Source organism: Cephus cinctus, unplaced genomic scaffold, assembly GCF_000341935.2.
Source record: "Cephus cinctus unplaced genomic scaffold, Ccin1 Ccin1_scaffold0330, whole genome shotgun sequence".
NCBI lineage: Eukaryota > Metazoa > Arthropoda > Insecta > Hymenoptera > Cephidae > Cephus > Cephus cinctus.
Window position 1 is genome coordinate 3,627,787 of NW_014333027.1, and position 26,511 is coordinate 3,654,297.

At 37.3% G+C, this 26,511-nt stretch overlaps 1 protein-coding gene across 3 annotated transcripts in view; it reads right to left on the bottom strand.

The window, feature by feature from the left end:
* LOC107266921 (TOX high mobility group box family member 3) overlaps nucleotides 1–26,511 on the bottom strand; it is a 68,376-nt gene that overhangs the window by 16,032 nt on the left and 25,833 nt on the right. For all 3 annotated transcript variants that reach the window (XM_015737961.2, XM_015737959.2, XM_015737960.2), the window contains exons 2-4: nucleotides 21,662–21,745; nucleotides 2,558–2,692; nucleotides 1,859–1,974 (exon numbers count right to left, since the gene is read on the bottom strand). In XM_015737961.2, the coding sequence (XP_015593447.1) occupies nucleotides 1,859–1,974; nucleotides 2,558–2,692; nucleotides 21,662–21,673 (263 nt within the window). In that variant the 5' untranslated portion in view covers nucleotides 21,674–21,745. The remainder of the gene's footprint in view (nucleotides 1–1,858; nucleotides 1,975–2,557; nucleotides 2,693–21,661; nucleotides 21,746–26,511) is intronic.

The window sequence follows — 26,511 nt, forward strand, 5'->3', positions numbered from 1 at the left end:
GCTGCGTCAGCGGAGGACGATTTACGGCCTACTCTACATCAGTCTCATCCCCTCGAACTTCTCTACACCCTCGTATTACTCCTTTTTTTTCATTTTCCACCTTTTATATCTTTTACATTTCCTTCGCCTACCATATACCTTCGCTAACATTACTAAAGCCATTACCGAAACCATTACCATTACCATTACCATTTTCATCCACGCCTTCCTCTGCTTCCATTGTTTCGCTCAAAAATAAAGATCTCGTGATATAAGTATTTTATATTTTTTTTCAAGTATGCGCCTAGTGCATCTAGAGCAGTATAAGTCGAGTTCGTAGACTGTATAATTATAATAAATAATAATAAAATATTAGAAAATAAATAAGTAAATAACTGACTTCTGGATTAGCGCAATTTTTTTGCGGAGTTTGTCCAATTTTCTATACGTTTAAGTGCTTTGCAATTTATGTGAATAAGTAATCAAAGTCTAGTCCTATAATTGCGTGACGTTATGACTTGTCCTTAATCAATTTTAGTTTGGTTACTAATTTGTTATGTAGAAATTTTCGATATTGAATTACACAAGAAATTTGATCAAACAATTACCTACATGTAATTAAATGTAAATAACTTTCGAAGGTTCAACGAATCGCAGAATTAGTAATAGGAGTGGAGTAGAATGAGGAATTTTCTTATAAATATCGAGTGGAAAAAAAAAATTAGATTCTTTGCACCGACATGTGATGGTCGCGTCGGCGGCCACTGACACCAGTCACGCGAGGAGTAAACACAGCAGGTACGTATGTGTCCATTTAACTTGCACCTGCAGATCCAAAGCGTGTATTCTCATATTTACACGCAAGAGTTAGGACAAAAAAACTATGCGTGATTGCATAAGCGAACAAGAAACGTGTCCTAAAATAAAACGGCATTAAGTCATCGGAACCGGAGAAAAATAATATCGGGCGAGTCTGTGCTGTATTATTAGCATAGTACAAATCGACTAAGTATTTATGCATACTCTCTATTTATATTTTGTTATTCTCACATTTACACTCGTAGGATTGTGGAGTTAATGAATTTTCCATATAAGATCGTTGTCATCGCGTGGAATTGTAGAAAAGTAGGTAACCTAAATTGAAATTTACGGATCGGGTATTCGGACATAAAATTTAATATGCTGTGTACGAGTCTCAAAATACACGAATCAAGGTTATTCATATAGAAACATCGTGTGGTTCGTTTCTATTATTGATACAGCAGTTCCATCGATGTGTGCGCATCCGCTTCGAGTGTTTCCTACGTGCCTTCTGCGTGACGGAGTATCTAATTCTTATATCATGAAATCAGATACTTACAGTCTTTTTTTCGTGACATATAATTATTACATGGCAAACGGTAGGATATTTTTGAATTTTTTTTTGTTATCTTAATATTTCGAGATATGGAGCAAATGCTCACTGGGTAAGTAAAGTCGACGAGATGTCGAAATTTTCGTGGGTACATACAGAGATTTTAAATTTTCGTTGAGAATTTTAAGATTCCATGGTTTACAAAATTATGAAAAGACGTAATTGATGTTCTTGATACTGGCAGCGAATTTTGGAATGTACTCTATACCTAGTCGTCGTATCACAATGATTTCCACGAATCTCTTTACGATTCACAATTAAAATTTCGGGAATATGGATTTAATGTGGATAGACCACTATAATTATTTTCTCGATAATTCGAAACGAATCATTAAGGATCCTTAAGTTGCTGCTGCTTGTTCAATTAAGGTTAGATTAGGTTGTAAATGTTTCAAGGATCGACAGTAATTGCCGGTTTAAAAAAGTCAATAATTCTGACCGAATTCTACCGATAGAAATGCGCACCTGACATTGATGGGCTGCATGGGATGCTCCTGTTGCATGTAAAGTGGCTGTTGGTATCCGCCAGGATCAAGACTCAGCCCGTCTGGAGATTGCTGCATGCCATTTCCTTGCATCATCTGGAACAAAAGAGATCCGTGAATTGAGTAAAAAATCCGAGGTGCGCCGTCTCGACGCAGCAACAACTCCTGCAGATCGACATTCGGAGAATCGTAACAGACAACATCTGCCTCCGCGGTACATTCCACAATATTTGACTTGGGAATACGTCCTTGTCGGGTTTCACGGCGCATTAAAATGGTACACGTCAGGATGATGTATTAACTATTTAACAACTTCCGCGTTCGGGCATTATTCATGCGCGGTTATTTTTAGAGGCCAGATCACCGTACGTACCGCTCCTTGCGCGCCCTCACCCATCACGTTCTTTCCCTACTCGGAAGGAAGTGCCTCCGCCACTGTTTTTATTCCCACTTCCGTCAAATCCGTCTAACATCATTAACTGAGCTTGCTATCGTTCTCTCATCATCGCCGTCATTAAAATTCTCCTCATGTAATTACATCCCAAGTAAAAATGTCGATTATGCGACCCGGGATGGAATTCCTCTTTTCTTTTACATTTGCGGGCGCGCGCGCGCGCGCGCGCAGGTCACTTCGTAAGGATAAAGGTATTCGATGATCGAAGTAAGACAGTTAGTTCACCTGCGATTGATACGTGTGCATCTGATCGTGCTGTTGATGATGTTGCTGCTGATGTTGTTGGTGCTGCTGATGTGGATGAGGATGAATGGCCGGGATGTCGAAATCCTCGTCTCCAAAACTGGGCGTGTGGAATGTCTGCAACAGAAAGGTCATAGTTCTCCATTAGACACAGGTCCACTCGCGGCAGCAGTCTGCTGCATATTGTAACCTAGCCTAACGATCGACAACGGAATTTCCGGTATCCATGGAATTTCCAAAGCTTATTGCGATTTCGAACATATAATATATACTCTGTGCTCTATAGTTAGGTACAAACTCGTAAGTAGAATAGCAACCTACTATAGATATGCCATATGAATACAAGGATATGGGTATACAAGTAGGAGATAGCAGATAGACGGACGTGAGAGGAACGTCAAGAATGAATGCGAAGAGTTGGCGAGAGGGTGAGATGGGAAGAGAAAGGAGAAAAAAGAAAGTCGAATCAAAGAATTCACCCTCGACCCACGTAGATGATAGATAGCATTATATTGTTCAAAATCCTTTTAGCAATTTATTCCCTCTTTCACGGGGGAGCAAAAGAAAATAAATTTACTGCTGGATAGCGAGGGAGCTGAAGAGTGGTGTGGAGGGAAGGAAGGACAAGGGGGCGCTGAGGATGTAGAGGAGGAGGAGGAGGAGGAGGAGGAGGAGGGTAGACCGAGGAATGGTGGGAGAAAAGAGAGGGGGGGAGGGGTAAAAGTTTTTAAATTGGATTTAATAGCGTCAGGAATTTTCCTTTGAAGGCCCCCGAGTACCTATTGATCGAGTTCTCCTCTTTTCTCCGTCCCTCTCTCCACGCCCGGCCTCCCCCCCCTTCTTTCCTCGCCATGTTCCTCGTGCTCCACGCATTGCTCACATTCTCCTATAATTTTTCTACCAATTTATTTCATGGAATGTTTCGAAATTCCGCGGAGCTAATTAATAACGGACGCAATAATGGCGGCTATATATTTTACGGTGCGATCTGTAGATATTCCTTATACTTTGTGCAATGCTGCTAAATTAGAATTAGCATGATGAAAAAAATTGAATTATTTTCACTAAGTATAAGTCGCGTGTAATGTCACGTGAAATAATGACACGAAACGATTTTTCGTCGCGATTAATTTTACATCGTCGCTGTAGCAGTGCGACTGATGGGCAACTAGCGTGTGTTTGATGACGAGACAATGTAACTGTTATTAAAGATTTCTAAAGTGAAAGAGTGAAAAGGCGAAGAAACATGAAGATCGGTCAACGATCATCGTAGAAACATTTATCGCTAGTTGACTCATCAGCAAGACTCGTCATCCTCGTGTACACAGAACTTCAAGTATTGCTGGCATTAGAGGAAAGGAGGCCGTGACTCGTTGGTTTCAACATCGACGAAACACGGTGGGAACACGTCGTATCGTAGTGCAGCGCCTCAGGAAACACAATCAGGAATTCCTCGAGCAGGTGATAGAAGAAAACGGAATATATTACACGTGCCTAGCGCCGGTATGTGCGAGCTCAAGAGATATGGTAATAGAAGGTATTACAGGAAAGAGACTGACTGTGTACAGGAGAAATGGGCGGGAAGTGGGGGAAAAAAAATAACATCAGGGAACTTCTTTATTACTAAAATGTTATACCCGGAAAATTTGTATATATTTCAAAAGCCTTTAAAAAAAAAATTTACCGAGTCAGAATATCAGAGCTATCTTCTAATTGCTATTAGAGAAGTAGTTCGCTCGTTACATTAATTGGAATAAAAACAATTTTTATTAAACAGAAATAATTAGAATATCGTGTACGTTGTAAGAAATACAATGACAGTGGTATGAAAAACAATAAAAAAATCATGTCAAAGAGTGAGATGAAAGTATCGAAGAAGACCCTAGGATAATGAATGTCAATTTGATTCGCATGACGTTTAAGCTGTTACGCCTCCGCGCACTTCCTTCAATACGAAATGACTTCTCAGGTGGTTCTCGCTTTGACCGAGAGGGTGCGCGCTGACCATTTGCGAAATTGATACGGAGAATGGACAAGCCGCTCCGGGGCTGCCGATAGCTAATGTATATTTGCATAAATCTCGAGTTTCAGCAGTTAATGTTTTTGGACTGTTTATGAACTTCGAGCATCGCAGGTAGTAAGGAAAACTGATTGAATCAATTAAGCCGGTCGCTGGTGCGTGCTGGGTGCACCTTTCCTTGTGTATTGTCCGTACGCATAATAATATTTACATACTAACCGTCATGCTTGCTCGCCGCGACTAATGTAATAGGAAACGAAATAAATGATGGACGTGACACCGTTAGAAATCATTAAAAACCTAACTCTCATTTTTATTCGGATTTTCATTTCAATTATTTCGCTTTTCCAGAGCAGCTCCTTCACTTCGATTTAACGATTACGAATAGGTACTGCGGTAAAATTGAAAAAGTATTTGATAATTGAATTTCTACGGAAAGCTTTTGAACTAGTTATTGAAGTTGTTTAAACGATTCAATATGTACGACGTGCGGCATCAATTGTTCTGTCGATAACAGAGATAGCGTATTCTTGCTATTGCACGCTACGTACATGCATATGCACAAGCCGAGTGCCATATGTGTACGTTCCTCCTCTTTCTCTCACGTGCATAGCCGAGTAAAAAATTCGAAAATATCAGGGATGTCTCAGAACAGTCTCAGGTACAAATGCCGCGTAGGAAAAGAAAATTGGAAAAAGGTCTCGAGCAGGTACTATTAATCAGCTCAATTGACTATTAGTCAGGTCTTTGCATTAATTCTCACGTCCCTGAAGTCTCATTACGATCCTGATCAAATCGTGCTATCGTGGACTGTCCAATACTTTTCAAAGATTTTAAATCTTTCTGCAAAAATGTCCCTTACGAAAGTATGAGATCGTCCGCATGGAGCAACTTGAGCAAGGGATTGTAACAAGATTTCCGCGAGACAAGAATATCAATACAAAGACTTATTAATAAACAATTGAGTTCAGTATTTGATTGGACCTTTTCCCATTCTGTTTTTTTTCTTTTTTTCTTTTTTCTTTTAGTACGCTAGAAATTTACGCGACTGTTCCGAGATATCTCTGACATTTAAATATCTTGACTAGGGTCGTTACGAGAGTAATAAGAAAATCTGACGCATCAGTAAAAACCTAGCGCCATAAGACTATAGAGACAAGACGTTATAATGCTACAAGGGAAGTGCAGAATGGCAACAGAAGTACTTGCAGTTATTGGCTACGATCAGGCAGTTTCAGGGAGGATAGTTTCCCGGTATAGTCGCTTTGCTTGTACCGTTGCAAAGGGTTGCAGTGTTGCACACAAGTGAAATCTCATGCGGTGCGTGAGTAAGATAACGTTAACGATGACAGGTCGCTATAGCCGCTAAGAGGATTGCAGACGTAACCGTATTTTCACTTTACGCGACGGAAAGTGGAGGTCACAACCTCTCTTAGTGTTTCTCGTCTACTGGCAACTCCCTTCCTTATCTCCGGAGCGAACAAGCTAATCCGAGGTTACGCCAAGACAAGTGGGGCATCTCATTTGTCGTATTTGCGATTCGATGTTACGTAACATTTAATTTTTAATGTATTAATTTCTGGCCTTGTGCCCTGCTACGCTCGACTTTATCACAGGACTGTACGAACTGAACAACCCAACCTAACTTTTTATGTTACGACCTTGTAGAGACATATAGAGATGGTAGGGATCTAGATGAATGCATATAGAGAGCATAGGTATAGCTAACCTGCTCGTACTGAGCGAGAAGGTGGTTGAAAATGCGCCATCTTTCTTTCGGTGGAAACTAAAGTTATTTCTCCATCTCGTTAAAAGTTCTGTTGGAAAAGTTACTTTCCGAGGAAATATTATTTGGATGGTTACCGGATTATTCCGCCGCCGTTCCCGGACTTCTGCGGCCGCTCGGTTTATCGGCATTCCCTTCTTCCATTCTCCTTCTTTGTCGCTCACGTTTCTGTTTTACACCATCGCTCTTCCTTCTACCTCTCGCTACGAGTTTTGTTTTAAATTCAACTTCGATTTCGCTCTTGCGTACATTTCATAATCCAGTTTGAATCGTGAAAATTGCTGGAGGTAAATACGACCGCGCACCCCACTGGGTGGTGCCCGTAGCGATCGATGCGGAGTCTCTTGTAAAAGGATTGCAAGACCGAGAGCTGAGCGAATGACTAGAAACTTGTACGTAAAGTTTAATAGCACGGATATCGATGAACTTCGCTAAATTAACAACAGAAGAGGGCAGGGGGGGGGGCCTGTAGGAGAAGTTGAGACGATGGCGTAAAGCAAAGTTAATTATATTTAGTTAACATAAACAATGACTTGCAGAATTATTAATTGGTTTCACAAGTTGTGGTATTAGCATTTTATCGTCTTTTTGCTAATTCGGAAAATTTATTACACAACAAAAAACGGGAACACCACATATTGCGATGACACGATTAAAAATATGAGCACTAGGAAACAGTATAATCATACGATGAAAATGGCAATCGGTCTCCCACTAATTAGTGATTGCAGTAAAATGATGTAGGCTCATCGATTATCAACATTATAAATCTGCATGTGAAAGCAAGCCGTTAATGTTCCAGCGGTAGCGTCCGGCGTGACAGACGCGATAGGAATACATGTCTTAGAGAAAGAAAACAGTGCACCACTGGAAGGTTAATTTTTAAAGCATTCTTTATTTATACGTGACAGATCTCCGCCTGGTCATAGAGTCTACTGGAAGGTTAAGGAGGACAGCAGTTCGCTGGCAACGGGTCTGCGGCACGTGCCGGCCCGACCACGCTAAAATTATAGGTATCATCGCAAAGAGACTGCTTGATGACGATTTCTCAGTCTTCATTACCGTTAATATGTAAAAACTCTTTTCAAGCCGTTCCTACGTATGTATCTATATAATTAGGGTACGTTATTGAGTCTAGCGATGTCGATAAACTCAAGGTCGAACGGAGGATCGATACATCGAGTATCCATGTCTACGTCTACCATATAATTAGCGTAGGAGAATGCAATCAAGAGTTCTAATGATCGATCGAGTAATAACAAAATATAGAGTAAACAGAATTAAATTACATACAAAAGGTACTAATAAAATATAGCGAAGAATTGAATGTAGCAACGTATATGTATATTTGAGAGCTGTGTAATTTATAAAAGAACCATTGTTGGTATGATTTGTAGGTGCCTGTAAGTATCCTTTACATACGTGCGTACACACGAATACATAGACGCGCGCGCGCGCACCCCCAACTGAATTGCTTGCCACTGGATGTTTTGTTTATAGATCTTTTTTCATAAACCTCATCATATTACCGACTGGTTGTGACACAATAGGTATTCAATGTTTTAGATCCATCGTAAGGCAACGTTGGAACTAAAGAAAAGTTAAGAAAAAAAATAAGCTGAATAAAGTGTTCAAAAAGTCGAAAGTACTGCTGATCCTTAAAGGTTTCAACATGAACAACAAAATAGAATGGCCGTAAAACACGAGATAGTGGATGAAGTTTTACACGGTAGATAAAACAGGGTCGTAAAACAGGGACGTAACCTGTAAGTATGATACGTGATACGGGGCTGAGTAACGATATACTAGTGGATATTTTGACTGCTCAAATTTTAAATACCGATATTTCGTACTTTCTTTCTCTTTCTGTCATTTTTATTTTGGATTAGCAAGAGCTTGCCAAAGATGGAAGCGAACCAGCAGTATAGCTTTGGTAAGTCTTGGGTGGATTTAGAAGGCTGCGCACAGTGGCTAATTAATGAAAATTTGATGAAGCAACGAGATAACGAAGTTTCATTAGCGTAGAGTGATCCCTTCGTAGCGATTAAAAGGAAAATGAATCCGTCAACGGTACCAGCTACATCGCAACTCGACAAATCCTCCTCTTAATTAGAAGTAAACACGCGCACTCAACAATTTATAATAGACTTGAGGTTATTTTCGTGCTAATGATATTTATTATATATAATATATATATATATATATATATATATATATATACATGAGCTGGCTAATTAATAATAAATTATATACCTGAAATCTTTTCCGAGGTAAATTTCGTCAAACAAGAATATGCGTTTAGGAACACCCGCGTTGTGGACCGATCCGTTGAAAACGATTATCTCTAATAAAAAGGAAAAGGAAAAGAAAAAGAAAAAGAAAAGAAAGTCAAAAACACTTGTAATGCGAAACACGTGTCAAAAGATGTAGAAACAAACGACAACACTGCTAAGAGGCATGCTCGCTCTTCACTGCGTCCTCACATTTTAGCAAATAAAAATGGAATTTACGATCTACCCTTGAAATTTAAATATTTTAAAAAAATTTCTTAGCTTTTGGTTCCGTTGATCATTTAATACAGTTCCATAATTCAATTTGCGACAAAAACAAGAGCTAATTAGGGTCGTGACGATTGCTCGACTGTATTATAAATCATGTACACACGGACAGAATTTTTTTTACAAAAATAAAAAAAATATTTCTCCAATAAGAAATATATTTGCATTCTGTATCAATTTAGTGTGCTCCTATGTCATAAGTGATGTGAGACATTTCGGATGTTATTATTCAAGAAGTACGGCCATTTTCCTGCGTCATCAAGCATAAAATATGATTGTAAATATTACTGGAATAATAATTTTAAATATTTTTTAGTATGTTCATACAAATATTACTATATAGATATCGAAAAGCTTTCCCATCGTTTGTACAACAATTCGTTAATAACTGTTCAAATATTGTACTATGTGAAGCACCTACAAAACCTACGGTGGTCATAATCATTATATTTTTGTTTAATCAACGGCAGCTATTCACTCGGTCATTTTTCTATCCCGCCAAGAGCCCTACACTCTTTTCAGGCTACTTTGAACGAAGCGAGAATCATGCGACGTAGTTTCGAGCAGTGCGGAGTTGATTACATTTCCAATTAAATGTAATTGGAATATTATCATATCAATGTCAGTGTGCATTCTCTGATTTTCTGTTGCATATAGTTTTGAGTGTTATACGTAGTCTCTGAAAAAAATGTAGCACGTGCTTTAATTACAACTTAACTCAATGATGTTAACTACCACCGTTAGGTTGTGAATCTCAGATATGTATTTATAGACGTTAACTAAAAGCTTATACCCATTAGTACGTACTCGCCTTGTATATTTATTTTTAGGTGAGAATTCTCAAAGTAATATTGAGTATTTTTAATTTGATTAGTTTCAAAATATAAAAAGAATTATGTTATTACACACATTTGAACCGACTGCAAATGAATTTTTTCTATAAGCGGCTAGAAAAAAAAAATGTTAATTTTAACATTTTTGGCATGCCCCAGTCCATTGTATATGTATTGTATAATGTATGCTGATTCAACATAAAACTTTAACGTCACGGGTTAATGAAGGAGATATATCAGACATTTAACACTAAACGTTACATTTAGTTTCTGTAATATATAACACACGTTGGAGATTTCTACATTATAATAATATATCAGAGAATAAGTGTTAAATGACTAACGGATAAGGTTGGCAAAATCTCGGCAGTGGTATACATTTACTGCATGTATATTCGCATGTATAACTACGCTCGTGCTTGATCTGGTCCAATAGAGTAGCCAATCAGATCATGGCAAAAGGGAAACAGCCATTTACATGCAGCCTTTCAAAATAAGTCGTCAATAATACACTGAATTAAACCTCATAGACCTTTGTGTTAATCTGACTACAGTGGATTATTCAAAGGATAGAGAAACGTCATTATAATGTCAAAATAGCACACCCCAAGTGTTCCGCGCAAGATTATTAGTTGGTCATTTTTAATTTGAAATTTCGTCATATATTTCATATTTTCATATTTTCGTCCCGTTTTAATTGCTGACATTCGTTTCGGATAGAAGTTTAAATAAGGATTAATGTTAAGAAAAAAATTTTACACGCGACAAATTTACACATTTAACACGAATTATTTCCAACATTGTATAGATATAATCATTTGACTTTTACTTCATGTCGACTATAGCGCAATACATTTTTTATAGACCGCAATAATTTCACTTGTAACTTTGCATCGAATTCCATTGTAAAATATCCAACGTTTCCTGATAGGATAAATTCCATTGTCAGTATATTCCCGAGTTACTGCGGAACATAATAAAATTCAACGAAATTTGATTATATATAAAAGGAAGTACAATATTTTGTTCGCTATAGTGTTGATGCAAGTGGCACGTATCTATTATATAACCACTGTATCACCACATATAGTCGATCGTACATACGCGTGCGCATCTGCGCAGGGGCGCAGCCATCCTTCGTCTATACCGATACACATTCTACCTATCTACACATCGTCCAATCGGCTCGAAAGGTAGTCGGAGGCTTCGTTAAAACAATGAAATTATAGCCGAGGGATATTTATTGCAGATTGGCAATTACCGCTCTTATAGATTGCGCCGTACCGATTGAGCGGATCCCATATTGGGGGAGATGAGCTCACGTGCTCGGTATTACGATGCGTTACGAGGTGAATGGAGAATTAATTCCTCGACAAACCCCAACGAGTAATTAATTGCGAGCTACCACCTTACGATATCGCATACTCAAAGTCCACGAAATTTTAGCGATTTTCCATTTTCCAAATTATATGCAGTAATACGCAATTGGTCGCAATACCATTGGCGAGCGCGGAATTGGGAATCCGTGTCTTGGTTTCTTGCGCAAACACACTTTGCCAAGAAAGTAGTCCGCGAAAGCTGGAAAGGAGAATATGATTGAACGTTCATGAGGTTAGGGTGCACGGAGTGTAGCAGCTTGTGCCGTCCTACAATTCAGCCAGCATAATTCTCTCGACATCCCATTTCTGTTTTGGACACGTAAATCCATTTGGACTCGAGATTAAAGTAAAAACACTAATTTCACTTGGCAAGAATGAAACAAATTAAAGTTAAGAAATTGTTAAATTCCTATTTGCCCGTGAAATCGTTCAAGCAGCATACGAAAAGAAAACGCGTGAATGGTTTCTCTTTGAAAACTACACAGATTGGAAGGAGAGTCAAGCAATGAGAAAAGGTATATATACGGAGCGTAGTGTAACGCGACGCTAAGCCCACATAATAACCAATGTAGTGGCGGCATTAAAATATTTTATTGAAGAAATGCTACGAGGGCCCTGGAGCCGTAAATGCCAGTGCATTATGGGCCATTGCCTTGAGATATTGTTATTGATAAAATTAAAAATAGACGGGGCACGGCTCTCAACCATCGACACAGGCTGCGATAGTCCTTCGGTAATCTCGAGAGAAGCCTCAGGCAACGTGGGAGAGATGCTATCGAACGAGTAACAGAGAAAATGACAGAGGCAGAGACATTGCACTCGCTAACAAGTAATCTCACAATTACTTAGTTGACGTACTGCAATTGGAGTAGAATGACGTTGGAGAATTGAAGAAGAAAACATCTTCGTCGAATATATACAGCGAGACACGATAAACTCCACAAAGTGGTAAATCAATGCTAGGTAACTACGATCCTGAGTGACATGCGAAAGGGGCATTAATTCATGATCAAGATAATGATGAGAAATACTGTCCGTGGTATTTCAATCGTGTAATGTAATTAAAAGTCACGACTCACGGTAAACATGGATGACGTGTGACGTCGTGACGCTCGTATTGTCAGTCCGCAAGATTTCGGTAAGTTTCACTGATTGTTTAGTGAGCGACGGTACTGCATGAAAAGTCTTGAAAACAAAAAAAAGTAAAGGAATCTCATAAGGTGGAATAAAGCGGTCGGTCGTTCGACTCTCGTGAAAACCCGTTAGAACTCGTTTTTGCCGTCCCTACGTGCCAAGGCCATAATACCACGACAAAGAATACCAGTTACGAAATGGCAGCTTGACGCGGGGATACTGGGGAATCACGTTTATTTGCTTTGTTAGATATAATCGAACCTCAAACAAAAATCCTGTTCGTACCTGTAATATTATTTGAGGTGCACAGAGACGAATCGGAATTTTTCAACGATACAATCTTCAACAGTAGGATTGTAGGGGAGACAGAAAAACTTAGAGCGTCATGGGTACCAGAACTGTATATAAATATGGACCAGAATATATTAAATATATGATCTACGTATTTTTTAAATTGTTTCGCACCAAAGTGACTCGTGGCGTTTGCAATAAAGATGCCGAATGCTGACAATTAATTAAAAGAAGCAAAGTTAGTGGACGACGTGAATAGAACGTCTGAAAGTTTAGACTTACTATTTTCGAAAGGGTTTTTCATCCCGCTGTCCAAAGTTCCAACAAGCTAAATGAAAGTAAAGGGTTGTTATGAGCACGATAACAATCAAGATAAATGAACGAAATAACCTGTCTGCTAAGAAAATATTGTTTTCTCAAGAATGGTAGCTCACAATACCGCACCCAGAATGGCGCAATGTGCTCATGCGCACTGGACTCGGTTATAAATCCGATAGAAGGATTCAAGGTACTTTTCAACTTCTAAATTAGGTTACCAATAAAGCGCACGATAAATCTGCGAGAGTAATCGTGGCATGGGAAGGCAAACTGCATAATTATTTTTCTTCTTAATGCTTTTTTCCTTTTGGCATGATAAAAAGATATTTGTTGGTCCTTAGATATGAGAAAAAAAAAGCACCATAAACATTGTTAGCTAGGCGACGTGTACTGACGCTGTGTAAATACTTAATTATTAATCATAAATTCCAGGAAACTTATCCGAATGAGAATGTGTTATGGGTCTTAGTACAATCAAACGTTATCAGTCTATTCTCGGTACAATAAAAAGAAGTGTATATATGTTCGGTATACATGGGATTTCAATTATCTACAATTATCAACTATGTTAACTGACACTGTCAATATATTTACTTACGTAAGATCATACATTGGGTAAAGTGCCTATTTCCGCTTAGTTCTCTAATTTGGATTTAAAAAATTCAATTTCCTTCCAAGCCAACTGAATCATCCGTAAATGTATCTTTTTTTTTTCACCACAGTCTTCAGCCGTCAGTGTAGCAACACGATGGCTTGGTAGGCAATTGAATTTTTTTTAAATCCGAATTAAGGAGCTGATCCGAAATAACCATTTTGCCCTATAAATAGTCTTTAAACCTTTTCAAGTTGGTAATTATGACTATTTCTAAAATATGAAATAGGAATAAGTTAAATTAATAATTTCTTGCCAGATTTCTACTAATCAAATCAAACCACTGCTAATTGATTGATGCTGGATAAAGGAACCCATCAAACTCTGTTCGAACAAATCTATGCTGCAAAACCCTGATATGAACGAAACCGTAATTTAAGGATTAGCTGAGAGTCTCGTTCGATGTTCTCATAGTAATTTTGGATTTATACATTTGAAATTATAAAAAAGTCCATGTATCTGTGATTAATAACTTAGACACGTGATAATTACTAACTAGTATTAGAATACATATGCTTATGCACTGATTAGTTTCTTTATTAATCGTCACTGATTAAATGTATTTTGCCATTCGATTGGTCTCGAATGATGACTTTGAGCTAAGTATAATCGAAGTTACTGTTCCATGATCTTATTTGCCGTTTGATAAAAACAGCAATACCCAACACTAAATTACCAAATGCATCTTTGGGTGACTAGAAAACGTCCGAACGTACCAATACACGTTAACGTGCGGTGAAGCATTGAAGATTTTTCAATTTTTATGCCCTTTACACGAGTATTAAACTTATGCATTCCTAAGCCTTATCATTACAACTCTAAGAATTGCTGCACGCATGAAAATATGAAGCGCACAATTATTACGTGTTTTTAATAACACGTGGAAAAAAAAATATTCAAAGTGCACCATCACCTCGTATTATTAATTTATAAAATCATGTTATTCTTATCCTGTAGACATTTACGTTTAAAGTTTAGGTAGTGCCGAGCAAAAGTATTATGGGTACTTCCACGAAACGTTAAGCATAACCAATAACAGTGTACGTGCAAGTTATTGAACGCGGATACAAAACTAACTTGTTTTAATCATTGGTTTAACGAGAGGAGATAGACACTTTCTTTTATTTGGAACAAATTCATTGCTGCAGAATGATTATATAATACTACGCGTGTCAGACAAAAAAAAATGTAGGATACTTGTACAGGGTAGCATTAAATTGTGACTAACGGTAGAAAAGATGAGCTAATAAAAACGACTCATGAGGTAAAACGAGAAGTGAACGGCAGGCTAGTGGAGTTAGTTGCTAAGAGGCGAAGATCATCGAGATGTCGTTAGGGGAGCATAAATCAAGCCAAGTGTGAGAAGCAGGAGCGTGCCGAAGGAAACGTGCTTTAACCGTAAACTGTCAAGGAGGATGGACTACGGAGTCAACATTAAAATTCCACACGATTACGCTCCCGTCAAAGTAACCTACACAAAGCTTATCGAAAAGCATGGCAATTAAAAGCCATTTTTGATTAGCTGACACGGCATATCAAAACAAATCTTGAAAAATGTTCGATCGATGTTGCCCATGGCAGTCAGAGTAATTTTCAAGACAAAATAAAATGTAAGATTGAAAAGATTTCTTCAGAGTTTTGAAAAGCATATACGTCTGTCGCGTGAGAATTCGTGTTTAGAAGCAGGTTTATGGAAATTTCATTTGAGAATCCATCAATTAGATGTTGCAGTAAATTTAACGAGAAAATTATATTCTACTTTACTAGGTTTTTTATAGCAACGCGGATTATACTCACATTAGAGTGGAATCTACTATCGAACGTAGTACATTTTACGACAAACTAACCTGAGCCTAAAAAAAATTACTATGTTCCTTGGTAAAACTGCACACTCGGTATAACTAATCTTATATTGTGCACACCAGCTATTGCGACGTGACATAATAAATTTTACCGAGTATCGTTAGTTTTAAGTAGAAAAAGGGCATCGGTCAAGAGCAGAATTATTGTTCCCAATAAAAATTCATTTTCACTGTGTATTCGGACTACTTTTCAGCAAGATACGTCCGTCCCGCTATTTACGCGCCACTTTTTTGACTCGAGTCCGTTTTTACGCGATAATTCATAAAACTATTTAAGTGCTATTTTCTAAACGCGATTTAAATTTATGCAGTCAGAAAATATATTTTCCTGGAATTTTTAAAAGCATGTAACAACTACAATGTATATTTTCTACAAACTGGTTATGATTATTCAACGATTTCTAAAACTTATACGAGCTTTCCTTTCCAACATTTTGTTTTCTTTTGTACTGACGGACTTTATTTATGCGATTTGAAGAAATAAAGAGAGAGAGAGAGAGAGAGAGGAAGAGAGAGAGATGGAAGAGAACGAGACAAGAACTCAAGATCGGGATCTACATTTCGTATGAATGACTATAATTTCAAAATCTCGAACTCATGCAGCGCAATGCCATACAATGAAGCATTCTACAAGTGATAAAAAAAAAAATGAACTACGGTCACCGCACAACTATAGTAATTTTCACTTTAAATGTCATATAACTCACTGCGCACACTGTTAAAATGACTATGAGTGCATAGTAATATTTAGACAGGTCTAAAGTATTTTTTGCTTACATGTAAATTTACTACATCCCCGTAGTAAATTTGTATAGGAATACGGTAAAAATTATAGCAAGCGTAGTACCTACGACTATGTTTTTATGATACATTTTTTATTATTTCAGAGTTAAATTTATTTTTATATTTTACGCATTTCTCTGCTTCAAAAATGGCTACGTGCCAATATTCAAAGTAACGCCTTACATAATACTAATGAAAAATTAAAACTTAGAAAATTGAGGCACAATGTCAGTTAGGTCCTTGGTTACAATGATATCATATTAAATTGTACAAAAAATGTTTCTCTCCTCTGCTTTTGCTTTGCTCTGTACACAGAGTAAACGAATTGAAGTCCTAGAAATTGAGCGACCAGTTAAAAATTGGAATATTATCGAGAAAGAGAGTGTGAGTGATATATTCAATGTTACATTGGGAAAATTGTGAAATACCATGGAAGAAGAAAAAAAAAAATAAAAAAATAAATGTTTAGTCTGCGGAACGCCATCGGTCGATCATCATTGAAATGAATCACGCCGCATTGGACGCTTCGTCGATACTCGTATCGGCGTTGGCTCAAGCTATAAATTCAGCTCGTAAATTAAAACTAGTCGTCTTTCTGCCCCGTCGCGGAACTTTATCTCTTGCGCGATAACGTAGAGCTAACGTTATTCTGGATGCAATTAATGCGAATAGGATTAACAGTCACGTCTGTGATATACTGTGTGCATTTTAAGAAAGCAATTCTTCAATCTTCTTATTTTTTTAATTATCTAAGCGCTTGCGATTTTTGGAAACTTTTTCATTCGCAGAATCCCAAGAATTTTAGAAACAGTGGCACGGGATCTGATTACAACGGAAGATTTTATACCGTCCGAATGAAGAATTCTGCATTTGCCTATATCGTTGGTATATTGGCTTCGTCAAGTTCTTGCTTCCTTTGTTCGCAAATACGTTCCCTCCCTCGCTCTCAAGTACTACTTACACGATTAATGCAAATACAAAAAACGAGTATCCATAGAATATATTCAATATTTGTATTCTGCGAGGGACTTATTAAAATTCAGCTCCGCCCCAAGAGCTATAGTACACGTGCGATAACACTCGCAGTACTGGTCTGTGAGTTTATTACGATGGAAACTGCTCATAAAGAAAATGATCATAAAAAGTTAAGGTGAGGCTATTGGTCACACGTCTATGTAAAAATTAATAATGAAGAAAAATAATAGCCAGGAATTAATTTTCATTGTCATGCAATTTTTGTTATCGTACATATTAGTAAGGAGTCATGGCTTTGGTAAAGTCATGCACAAGGCGGTAATCACTCTTATCGGTAAACACGATTGTTGGAATTTCAAAACGACTACAAGATGGTGATAATTACAAAATTATTGCTGAACGAGACAAACGATATCGCAGCTGTTGGCTGTTGCAGTAAATATTCGATTTTTTATAGATATACTAGAGTTCCATGATATAAACTGATTCGTTACAAGATATACGTATACATATATACGTTTGCCAATGAGACGATTTAGGGACAGGAAAAATCAAGGGGCATTCACAATAGCAAGCTAATTTTTTTTTTGTTTAAAAAAGACTACCTTGGGAAATCACAGCATTTGAGTTCTGACTTAATCCAACCTAATGAAACATTTCTAAGCCCATCACAGATACTGAGTGCCTAACATTGAAAAAAAATATAAATAAATTTGGTGAAACAGTCCGCTCTATGGTTCTCAAAACAGTCATTACGCTGGAAAATCTTTGAGGACGGTCTCCAAAACAGCTACTTGTCCTCAAAATAGCGACTTCGTAAATGAAATCGTCCCCAAAGTATCCCCCAGCAAAGAATATAGGAACAAGGCATGGCAATCTGACCATCGATATAATATATTTTGCAGGGGTCTTTCTTCGATGACTTTCAAAGTAAACGAGACCCGTGACTCTTGCATTTATTTGTTGATCGACTACATAACGTTCAGATATATAAATATAGTATTGCTAGCCGATAGCCTAATTGGGTAGATGAACTTGGGCTATTAGTGACTCTACGTTTCACTTTCTAATCGTCTTGTTTTCTGTTCCTTTCTGTAGTGCTTGAACTTTGTTTTGCACGATTAAGAAGGCTAAAGTATGACGTATTAAAATATGAGCTGTTATGAATGGGCTCCTTATTAGGTATGCGTGTTGCGATGAAATAAAATAAGATTAGGAAGCAAGAAAATTGGAGAAAAAACATGAGCCATTATTGAAGGCTATGCGCTGTAAACCCCGGTGGTGCAGCGAGGTGTGTTATTGCTTATCTTTGTTATGGTAGTCACCTTTCATATACTTACAAGCATGTTGTTTTTACATTGGAATACGTGGGAACAACACGCACTTGTAAGTGTGTAAAAAGTGACTACCATAGAAGAGATTAGAAATAAAACACTTCACTGTGTGTACACTTCGATATGCAGTGTGCTTGCTTGAAGCCTTAGAAAAGAGGAAAATGCAATGTCACGATTTCAAAAATTAATTTCATTCTTGAAACTTCGAAATTCATGTTGAACGATTACGTGCCAGTCCAGTACTAATCAAAAGGGGAAAACAAACTTATTATTAATATTATTGCAGTTGTCATTGTTAACTGCCACCTAAAAATAAATCTTTTTTACATATGTTAGCCCATAGGGCTGATTCGCACTAAGAGGAAGGGAAATAATCTAAATATCATATTTTTGTAGTATTAATTAGACTTTATGCTCCCGGTGCTTATTCATTAATTGAAACGTCAAAGTGTCAATTAAAATGATTGATAGAAAAATTATAGTAATAATTATTTCGCAATCTAATTAAACACATTCGACAACTGCCTTGAACTGTCGAATTGAGTAGTCGATTATTCGTGCATCATACCTGATCATACTGCTGAAGACTCATTTCAATATTGACAAAATGCTACCGTCGTTATACAAAAATGTCAAGATGCTAAGTCGCACATGCATCGGTACTTTTGAGTTTCTACTGTCAATTAGACATAAAGCCATCAAAATGTATGAATCTCAGTGAACACAGTTAAAGAGTTTCTTTAGCAATTATATACAGAGTAAGTACTTTGGGTTTCGTTAGACAGCAAAAGAAATATTTTTTAAATTACGTTGCGCATCTTACAGCATACTTTACGAGAAGGATAATTATCCACTTGAGACGTGATTTGAACTGCTTACTTCAATACCAGCAGTACCCACAAATAATGTGGTTTTTAAGCTGTTCAATAATTTGAAAGAAAAAGACAGCATTACATATAGGTCTCTCTAATATTTTGAGATATATATTTGACTAATTTGACGCGCTCATGCGGATACAGCACAATTTCGAAATCAAAATTCGTTAGTTACATGATTTTAGTAATTTACTTTTTTAATGCTTTAGATACATGCATATTTTTAAAAATTAGATTATTCGTTATAACATATTTTTATTATAAATAATGGACAAATGAGAACATATGTTTTTCTGAGTTAAAATAGTTTAGTCTCTAAGCAGGATCAGAATGATCTTCATTATTTTTCAGTGGTCTCTTAGGTATATCCACAACAGTCTCTGTGTTCTCTGATTAGAAAAATGTTCGTGAAAGTCCCATATCAGTCTAGATATAAAGACGAGATGGGAACCATTAGGACCAAATTGATGACTTTATAGTCTTTTTGTAAGTCTGTTTCAGATTTATAAATTTCCGTATAGATCATTACAAAATCAAAAATTCCTCCTCGGTATATAATTGTACAACGTATAAACCTCTTTGTATAAAAATGTTAGATCCATCTTAGGTTTCGAGCTCTAAATTATTTCCAATAAAACTTTCCCGTCAGCGGTCGTAAAATCTAAAAAAAAATATGCACCAACTTCATTTTGACGAAGATAATATAATTCTGTTTTATTTACCATTTTTCAGGCTAAAGATTCCAGATGTCTGGTAGAAATGCTGAGTCCGTTTTTTTTAAGGTCTTTTTATCGTCTCTTTAAGTTTGCTTAACGATGGAGGGGAAAATACTTTTGCTCTTTCACCTCGCAATGAGGCCTAATTTTTTTTCCATTTACAGTGAATTCTAATAATAATTAGAGGATACCGCTGGTACCCTATCGGGGTCTCTTAGACGTAATCTAAGAAGGTCTTCGTTGCTATGTCAAAATGGCTCCCCATCAGCATGCCTTAAAAAAATGAATTCCTGTATAAAAAACCGAAGTTAAGAAGTTACGACTTTAATAATATTTACAGGAAATTATCATCTCTTAATATCTGCTCCTCGAAAGCATTTCTACGAAATGTTTAAGCAATACGAAAAAATTAAAGACACGATATTCGCCTATTCCTATTCCTCATAAATGTTGCTACGAAGAAATCCATATGATAACAAAGCACTAGACTTCTGGCAATCTTACACTTAGAGAAGTGAGCTCATAGAATATTTCCGTCCCAGATAACATACACGTATATAGCAGCATATCATCGTGTCGAATCACCCGTCCATAATCGAGAATATCAGAAACAATAGAAGCAGATAGATTATATTTCGATGAATCGAAAAATGAACTAGAAAGTCAGAGCACTAGAGAGGCTAAAGCGTTACTTCACTCAACAGGAAGGAAGTACAAATCTTTCAAGTTCGTAAAGTATGTGCAGGATACAACGGCTAATTGTCGCCGGATATATTGGCCCGAAACCGGAAACCGGTGCCTCGGGTGTTATATGTTATTTTCATTTCGCCTATTTTAAGTCTCGTAAGGCGTTCCAACACGTTGCGTTATTCCCCTCGCTTCTTCGTCGCCAACCCCCGCCCCACCATGTTAAGTGGTAACGGAGCTGTGGAGGGGTTAGGGGGAGGGGAGGAAGGGGGGGGCGCGAGTGTAGTGGGGTGACGTTCCAGCCTGCGGGCTGAACAGAGAGACAGAGAAAGAAAACAAGAATCACCGTCATCTTCTTTTGTTCGTCGATGATAGATAACTCTCACGTATTATTACAGTCGACTCTCTTTACAATCGCGCACCCGTCACTCTAAAGTGTGCTAACTAGAGAGAGAGTGCGATATTACGGAGAGAGCCACCACTACGCAGTAATAGATCGAACGTTCGACAGACCGCGAGTAACACGCGTGCTGATAGTAGGCACAGAAAGGTAGGGGAAAAAGTCTTGCCCTCTCGACGCGACGGCTTGGAAAGACAGCTCAGGGGAAACGGGACTAAGTATACGGAGTCCTTCCACATAGCCAGAGTCAACTGTACCGTTTGTGTCCCGAGTTTCCCATCGTATGTATATTTTGCCGACAATAGGGATTAGCAACGTTAAGGTTGGTTCGTATCGCGACACACGTAAGGTGAATTCGAGCGTTACTTACCGCCCTATTCACGTTAAATCTTATTACTGAATGTTATTCCGCTCTTGGTTTAAATTTCGTAATGACGTATGCCTGTTGTAAAATATATTAGTCGTATAAATGAGTAATCTTACCTGGTCAGTCATACTGTAGCCGTCGTGATATGACGTCTGGTGATGCTGTGGCACGCTCAGAGACAAGTCGAGATTGTCGCTTCTCTGCAATGCAAAGAGAAAGAGCGTTTTATTAATTTCATGTAACGGATGACGTAACGGGTCAGTTTTTGTAAGTCAAGCTGAGACAGAACGTGACGTAATAAAACATTTTCTTCGAAGGGACCTTTTTCTCTTTTGTTAAACTAGAAGTAATAATAATCTTATCTTTTTGTAACGAGCCTTTGGTAATTATCTAATATCGTGTTAGGTCCTATTGACAGATTTTAGCTGGCTACACGTATAGGACTAGTTGTTTAATGATAAAAATAAATAAAATATATATATTATACATAAATGCGGATCAAAATGTCAGAAGAAAAAATATTTAGCGTTTTCGTGATAACGGGAGCTGGCTGATTGTAGCATGCATAATTGAACATTGTTTCACGGTATCAATCACCTGGCACTGGTTATCGCATCAGATTGATTCGAATCTACGGACATGAGTCATTCACGTGCTCTCGTTCAAGAGCTCAAAAAATGGTCGGAAATTACGTAATTATCCAGCCTGTAATTAATATCTACACGAAAGTTATCGAACGAGCATCGCACAATTTACTTTACTTTCTCATGCCGTGACGCAATTGTGAAACGACTTTCACCTTTCTAATTTCGTCGCGTATTCATAATTTATGCAAAAAAAAGTGATATCGGTCAAAGATCAAAGCCAGTGCTACATTTTCGGATATCTTGAACACCGTTGCTTAGTGAAATAACGTTATAATGCACGATACGCGATAATGTCGAGACAAGGTAAATATTACATTTATATGAACTTTGGGTGTACGTAACACATCATGTATAGAGGACAACTCACGAGTGAACTGTAGAAACACATTTCTACGATTTTCCGCGAAAAAGGCCCCTGACACCCGATTTTAAGCGTGAATCGACTATACCTGTACAGGTATAACTGTTACTGCTGCGAGTCCTTCGGCACTATTCTTGAACAGTTACAATAGTGCGACAGCGAGAGAAACGCACGACACGGTAAACAGAGTGTATCGTTACGTAACTTGGCTACAGAATTAATGGTAATTGTCGAGTTAACCGATGTGCTCTCGAACGAATCTTTCCATACGAACGATTTACCGATCTATTTAGCTGCCAAGTTACACTCCAGTGTATCTCCAACGGGAGGGCCAGCGCGGGGGGTTACGAAATTGTTAAATTCAAAATGAGGTTTGGCAAAGAACGACAAGAAAAGAAATTACGAACAATAATTGAGAGTGACAATAACAAAGCTGTCGATGCATTTTACTTATCAAGTATTTTTAATCGTGATGTAGATAACGCGTATGACGATGTAGATAGCGCCAGGTTACATGGCGATGGTGGAGAGTTTACGGAATATTACGATAAAAATATCTTTTATCATTTTCAAATCGGAAGCAATCAATCACAGAAAATTAAAAGGAAATTCTCATTAGTTTCGTCTATTTCTCTTTAGTCCGCGTCACCAAGGTGGGGATTGAACCGTGATTTTTCGAAGCCATCTTGATATTCAATTGAAATATTGGTGAACGTTATCGAATTTCAAGTTGTGCCTCTGTTTTTTCAAAATAAGTACGAATACCCGGACCTCTAACTCTGCGCCTTAAACAGAGGATTAAATAAATTTGCAATGTTAATTGATTAAATTATTTTTTTTATTTACGTTTTTAACTTTGTTCGAAGAATTCCATACATACATAAGTGATAAATGTTTATTTATGATAGATCACTTTTCAATTAAGGTACGACAGGATTACAGATTGAGTTTTTCGGAATTTGCATGAAATTAGCAATTTAAGAGGCATTGGTCTTGCCGGTGCCAAATTGAAAAATAACGCGATTTGCACGAGGAAATTTACGGAACGTCTCATTTTCTGGTTAACGGTACTCGAGATATCAGAAAATGTTTGAAAGTTCTCCTGTGTACAAAATTGATGCTCGGTCATCCCATTAGATGTAAAGTACTAAGGTTTCACGCGAAATGATAATGATACGTGTCAAGACACATTACGGGAAAAAATTGCATGACACGAGTCGAGCTTAGGTCAAATCTTGTACCTCTCAAACCAGAAGCACCTAATTTTAACTTTAAACTGTCTCTTGCAATTTCACATTTCACTTTCCTAACGATTTATGATTAAATATGCAAATGGCAGGCCGAAACAAACGAACGGCTTACTATACTGACAAAGTATGGTCATAAAACTCGTATTGTTATTCATTGTGGCTGCTCCACATAAACATAAGACATCTTGATAACCAATTAATTGAATTAATTTTACGAAAGATCAGTCGGAGCGAGTTAAGAAAAAATTATAAAAGTGTCGTCACTCCTTTCCTAATTACTTACGGATTATTGGAAATGCATTAAATCTCCTGCTTTTTATTAACATCACGCTTCAACCAATCAATTCGTTGACATACAATTAGTCGCTATATAATTATACGCGAAGTTACTGTCCATCATTGTACTAGAGACATTTTTGAGGTCAATTGTATTTCAGGCGCAAAAAATTATTTGTAAAATTTGCCACTACAAAAAAAAAGCGTTTCCTAGCCTAGCTGGGGTTTTCGCTAATTAAAGTAGCTAAGTTTCACGTAAACTGACAGGTCGATACACCTACTCAGGAAAACAAATCGTTCGAGTTTGCCTCACGACTCGCAGTACTTTGCAGCAAGAGCATTTAACTTCAAGTCCAACGATTATTCATATGTCATTCCGGTGAGAATTTATTGTAAACAAATTGAAAAATATACAAATCAGACTCATCGTAAATTACGATTCACGTCGTGTTACGGTTAACAAACGACTTACCGCGCGAGTTCATAAATATTTCGTTAAGTAGAAACATAGTCGAACGCACTGCCGGTGGCGTAGACCTCAAGCACATAAGAATTCGGAGATTGTGCGTTGAAAATGAAAAATTCATGTCTCCGTCTGTAACTCGTCGGGTAATATTGGGTTGGTAAGAAAGTCTTGCGACACTCTTTCTTTACACTGCACACTCATTTTATCGAAGGAGGTCGAGAACATTCTAAAGAGAAAATTGTTTGAACATTGCGGAAGCTTCGTCTTCACATGTATGAAATATAAATATATAAAATGCAATAAGATGTAAAAATTTGTCAAAGCAAATCTTTCAGTGTCGCAAGACTTTCTTGCCAACCCAATAGATGCCGTAATCCCAATGGAGAAGTTATTATTATAAATTTTACGTTTACAGCATGCTATTTTGACGAGTTACAAAAAAGAAAAGAAATTTTTAAAATGACCAATTCAATACTGACCCGATCAGTTAACGAATTTTGAGTTATATTAATTTTGTTATATTTTTACTGCGAAATAAATAGGTTTTAGGATGCAAAAAAAATTTACGTAATCCAAAGTCTGTTGAAATTAAAAACTTTTTTTTTACATGACAATTAAACAATTATACGTCAAGTCGATTTACTTTGCGCTAATAAAAATCAATTCTCGGGGCGACTGTAAAGCAGAATAATAGAAGACTCGATCTTTGAGAAGAATCCCATCTACGCTTTTCATCATCATCGAATGATTAGACCTTGAAATATGAGCATAAGCCTCTGGCAATTCGGAACAATTGAGCCAATTGTAATGTCAGATTCATTAGTAAATTACGAGGGGACTTATAGTGTACGAGAAAGAAAAACTTGAACTGTATCGCTTTTGAGATCCTTTGATTTCATCTTTAGTGGAGCAAAATTAGCACTTTGAACTTATCCTTTCTTTTCCGTAATAATCGCTGCAGTTCTGATTACGATCGGATATGCAATTTAAGTACAGTTTTGTAAAAACAAAAGAGCCTCGCATCCAATCCATTTCACACAGTAATAGTGAAATTAATAAATTTCTTTTTCCACGAGTCTTTTCAGGTTGACTCGAACACTTAACAGATGGTTCAACAAGTTTTTAATTCTTATAAATCGGATATTAATATTTTTATCGGGTTGGACAAGGTACTTATCTTAACGATGATACTTCTATCACGATGTAATTTTAATCTTATCTTGTGATATAAAAAGAGAAACACTTTTCACGCAACACACGCTTTCTTGCCCTACCGAATACTCCATTCATAATTTGATGGTTCCATAAGTTTTTGGAATATGCAAGTCTCGTGATAAAAATTTTTCGTGTATCTTACGGACGAATGCGATGCGTTCTCGTTGTCGTCCTGGTATTTCGTATATTTGCGACGAGGTGTGTTCGAACAGTGGTAACAGAGAGAACGGCGGGCCTAGAGGGGTTAGAGGGAAAACAGGTAACAGTTGGAAGAGGGGTGGAACGAGAACAATGCCGCTCGGCGTGTTCCGGGGACCCAAGGAATTCGACACGCGCGTTCATCTACTATCCCGATGCTACACACCAAGCAGCTCACAAAGCCGCGTTCACATCTCTAGCGAGTTCTTCAAATATTCTGAGTCTTACAAACTCAGAGTTTAATTATTAAAACAAAAAAAAAAAAGTAAGCAGTAACAGTAAGTAACAGTTTTAATCATTTTGAATTTAAAGCCATTTACCAATTTTTATACAATCGTGTACAAAGAATATACAAGTATCACATATTTTTTGTATGTACTTTGATGTATCGTAAAAAAATTGGAAAAATTAACACAACCAGAAACACGTCCCAAACCTGCTCGTCTTAACGTATTAATTTTGCGAAAATGCTAACCAGTTTCATATTCTCGTGTGACAGGTGCATAATATATTTTGTTTTAAGCCAAACGCATGAATCAAAATTTTCATTTCT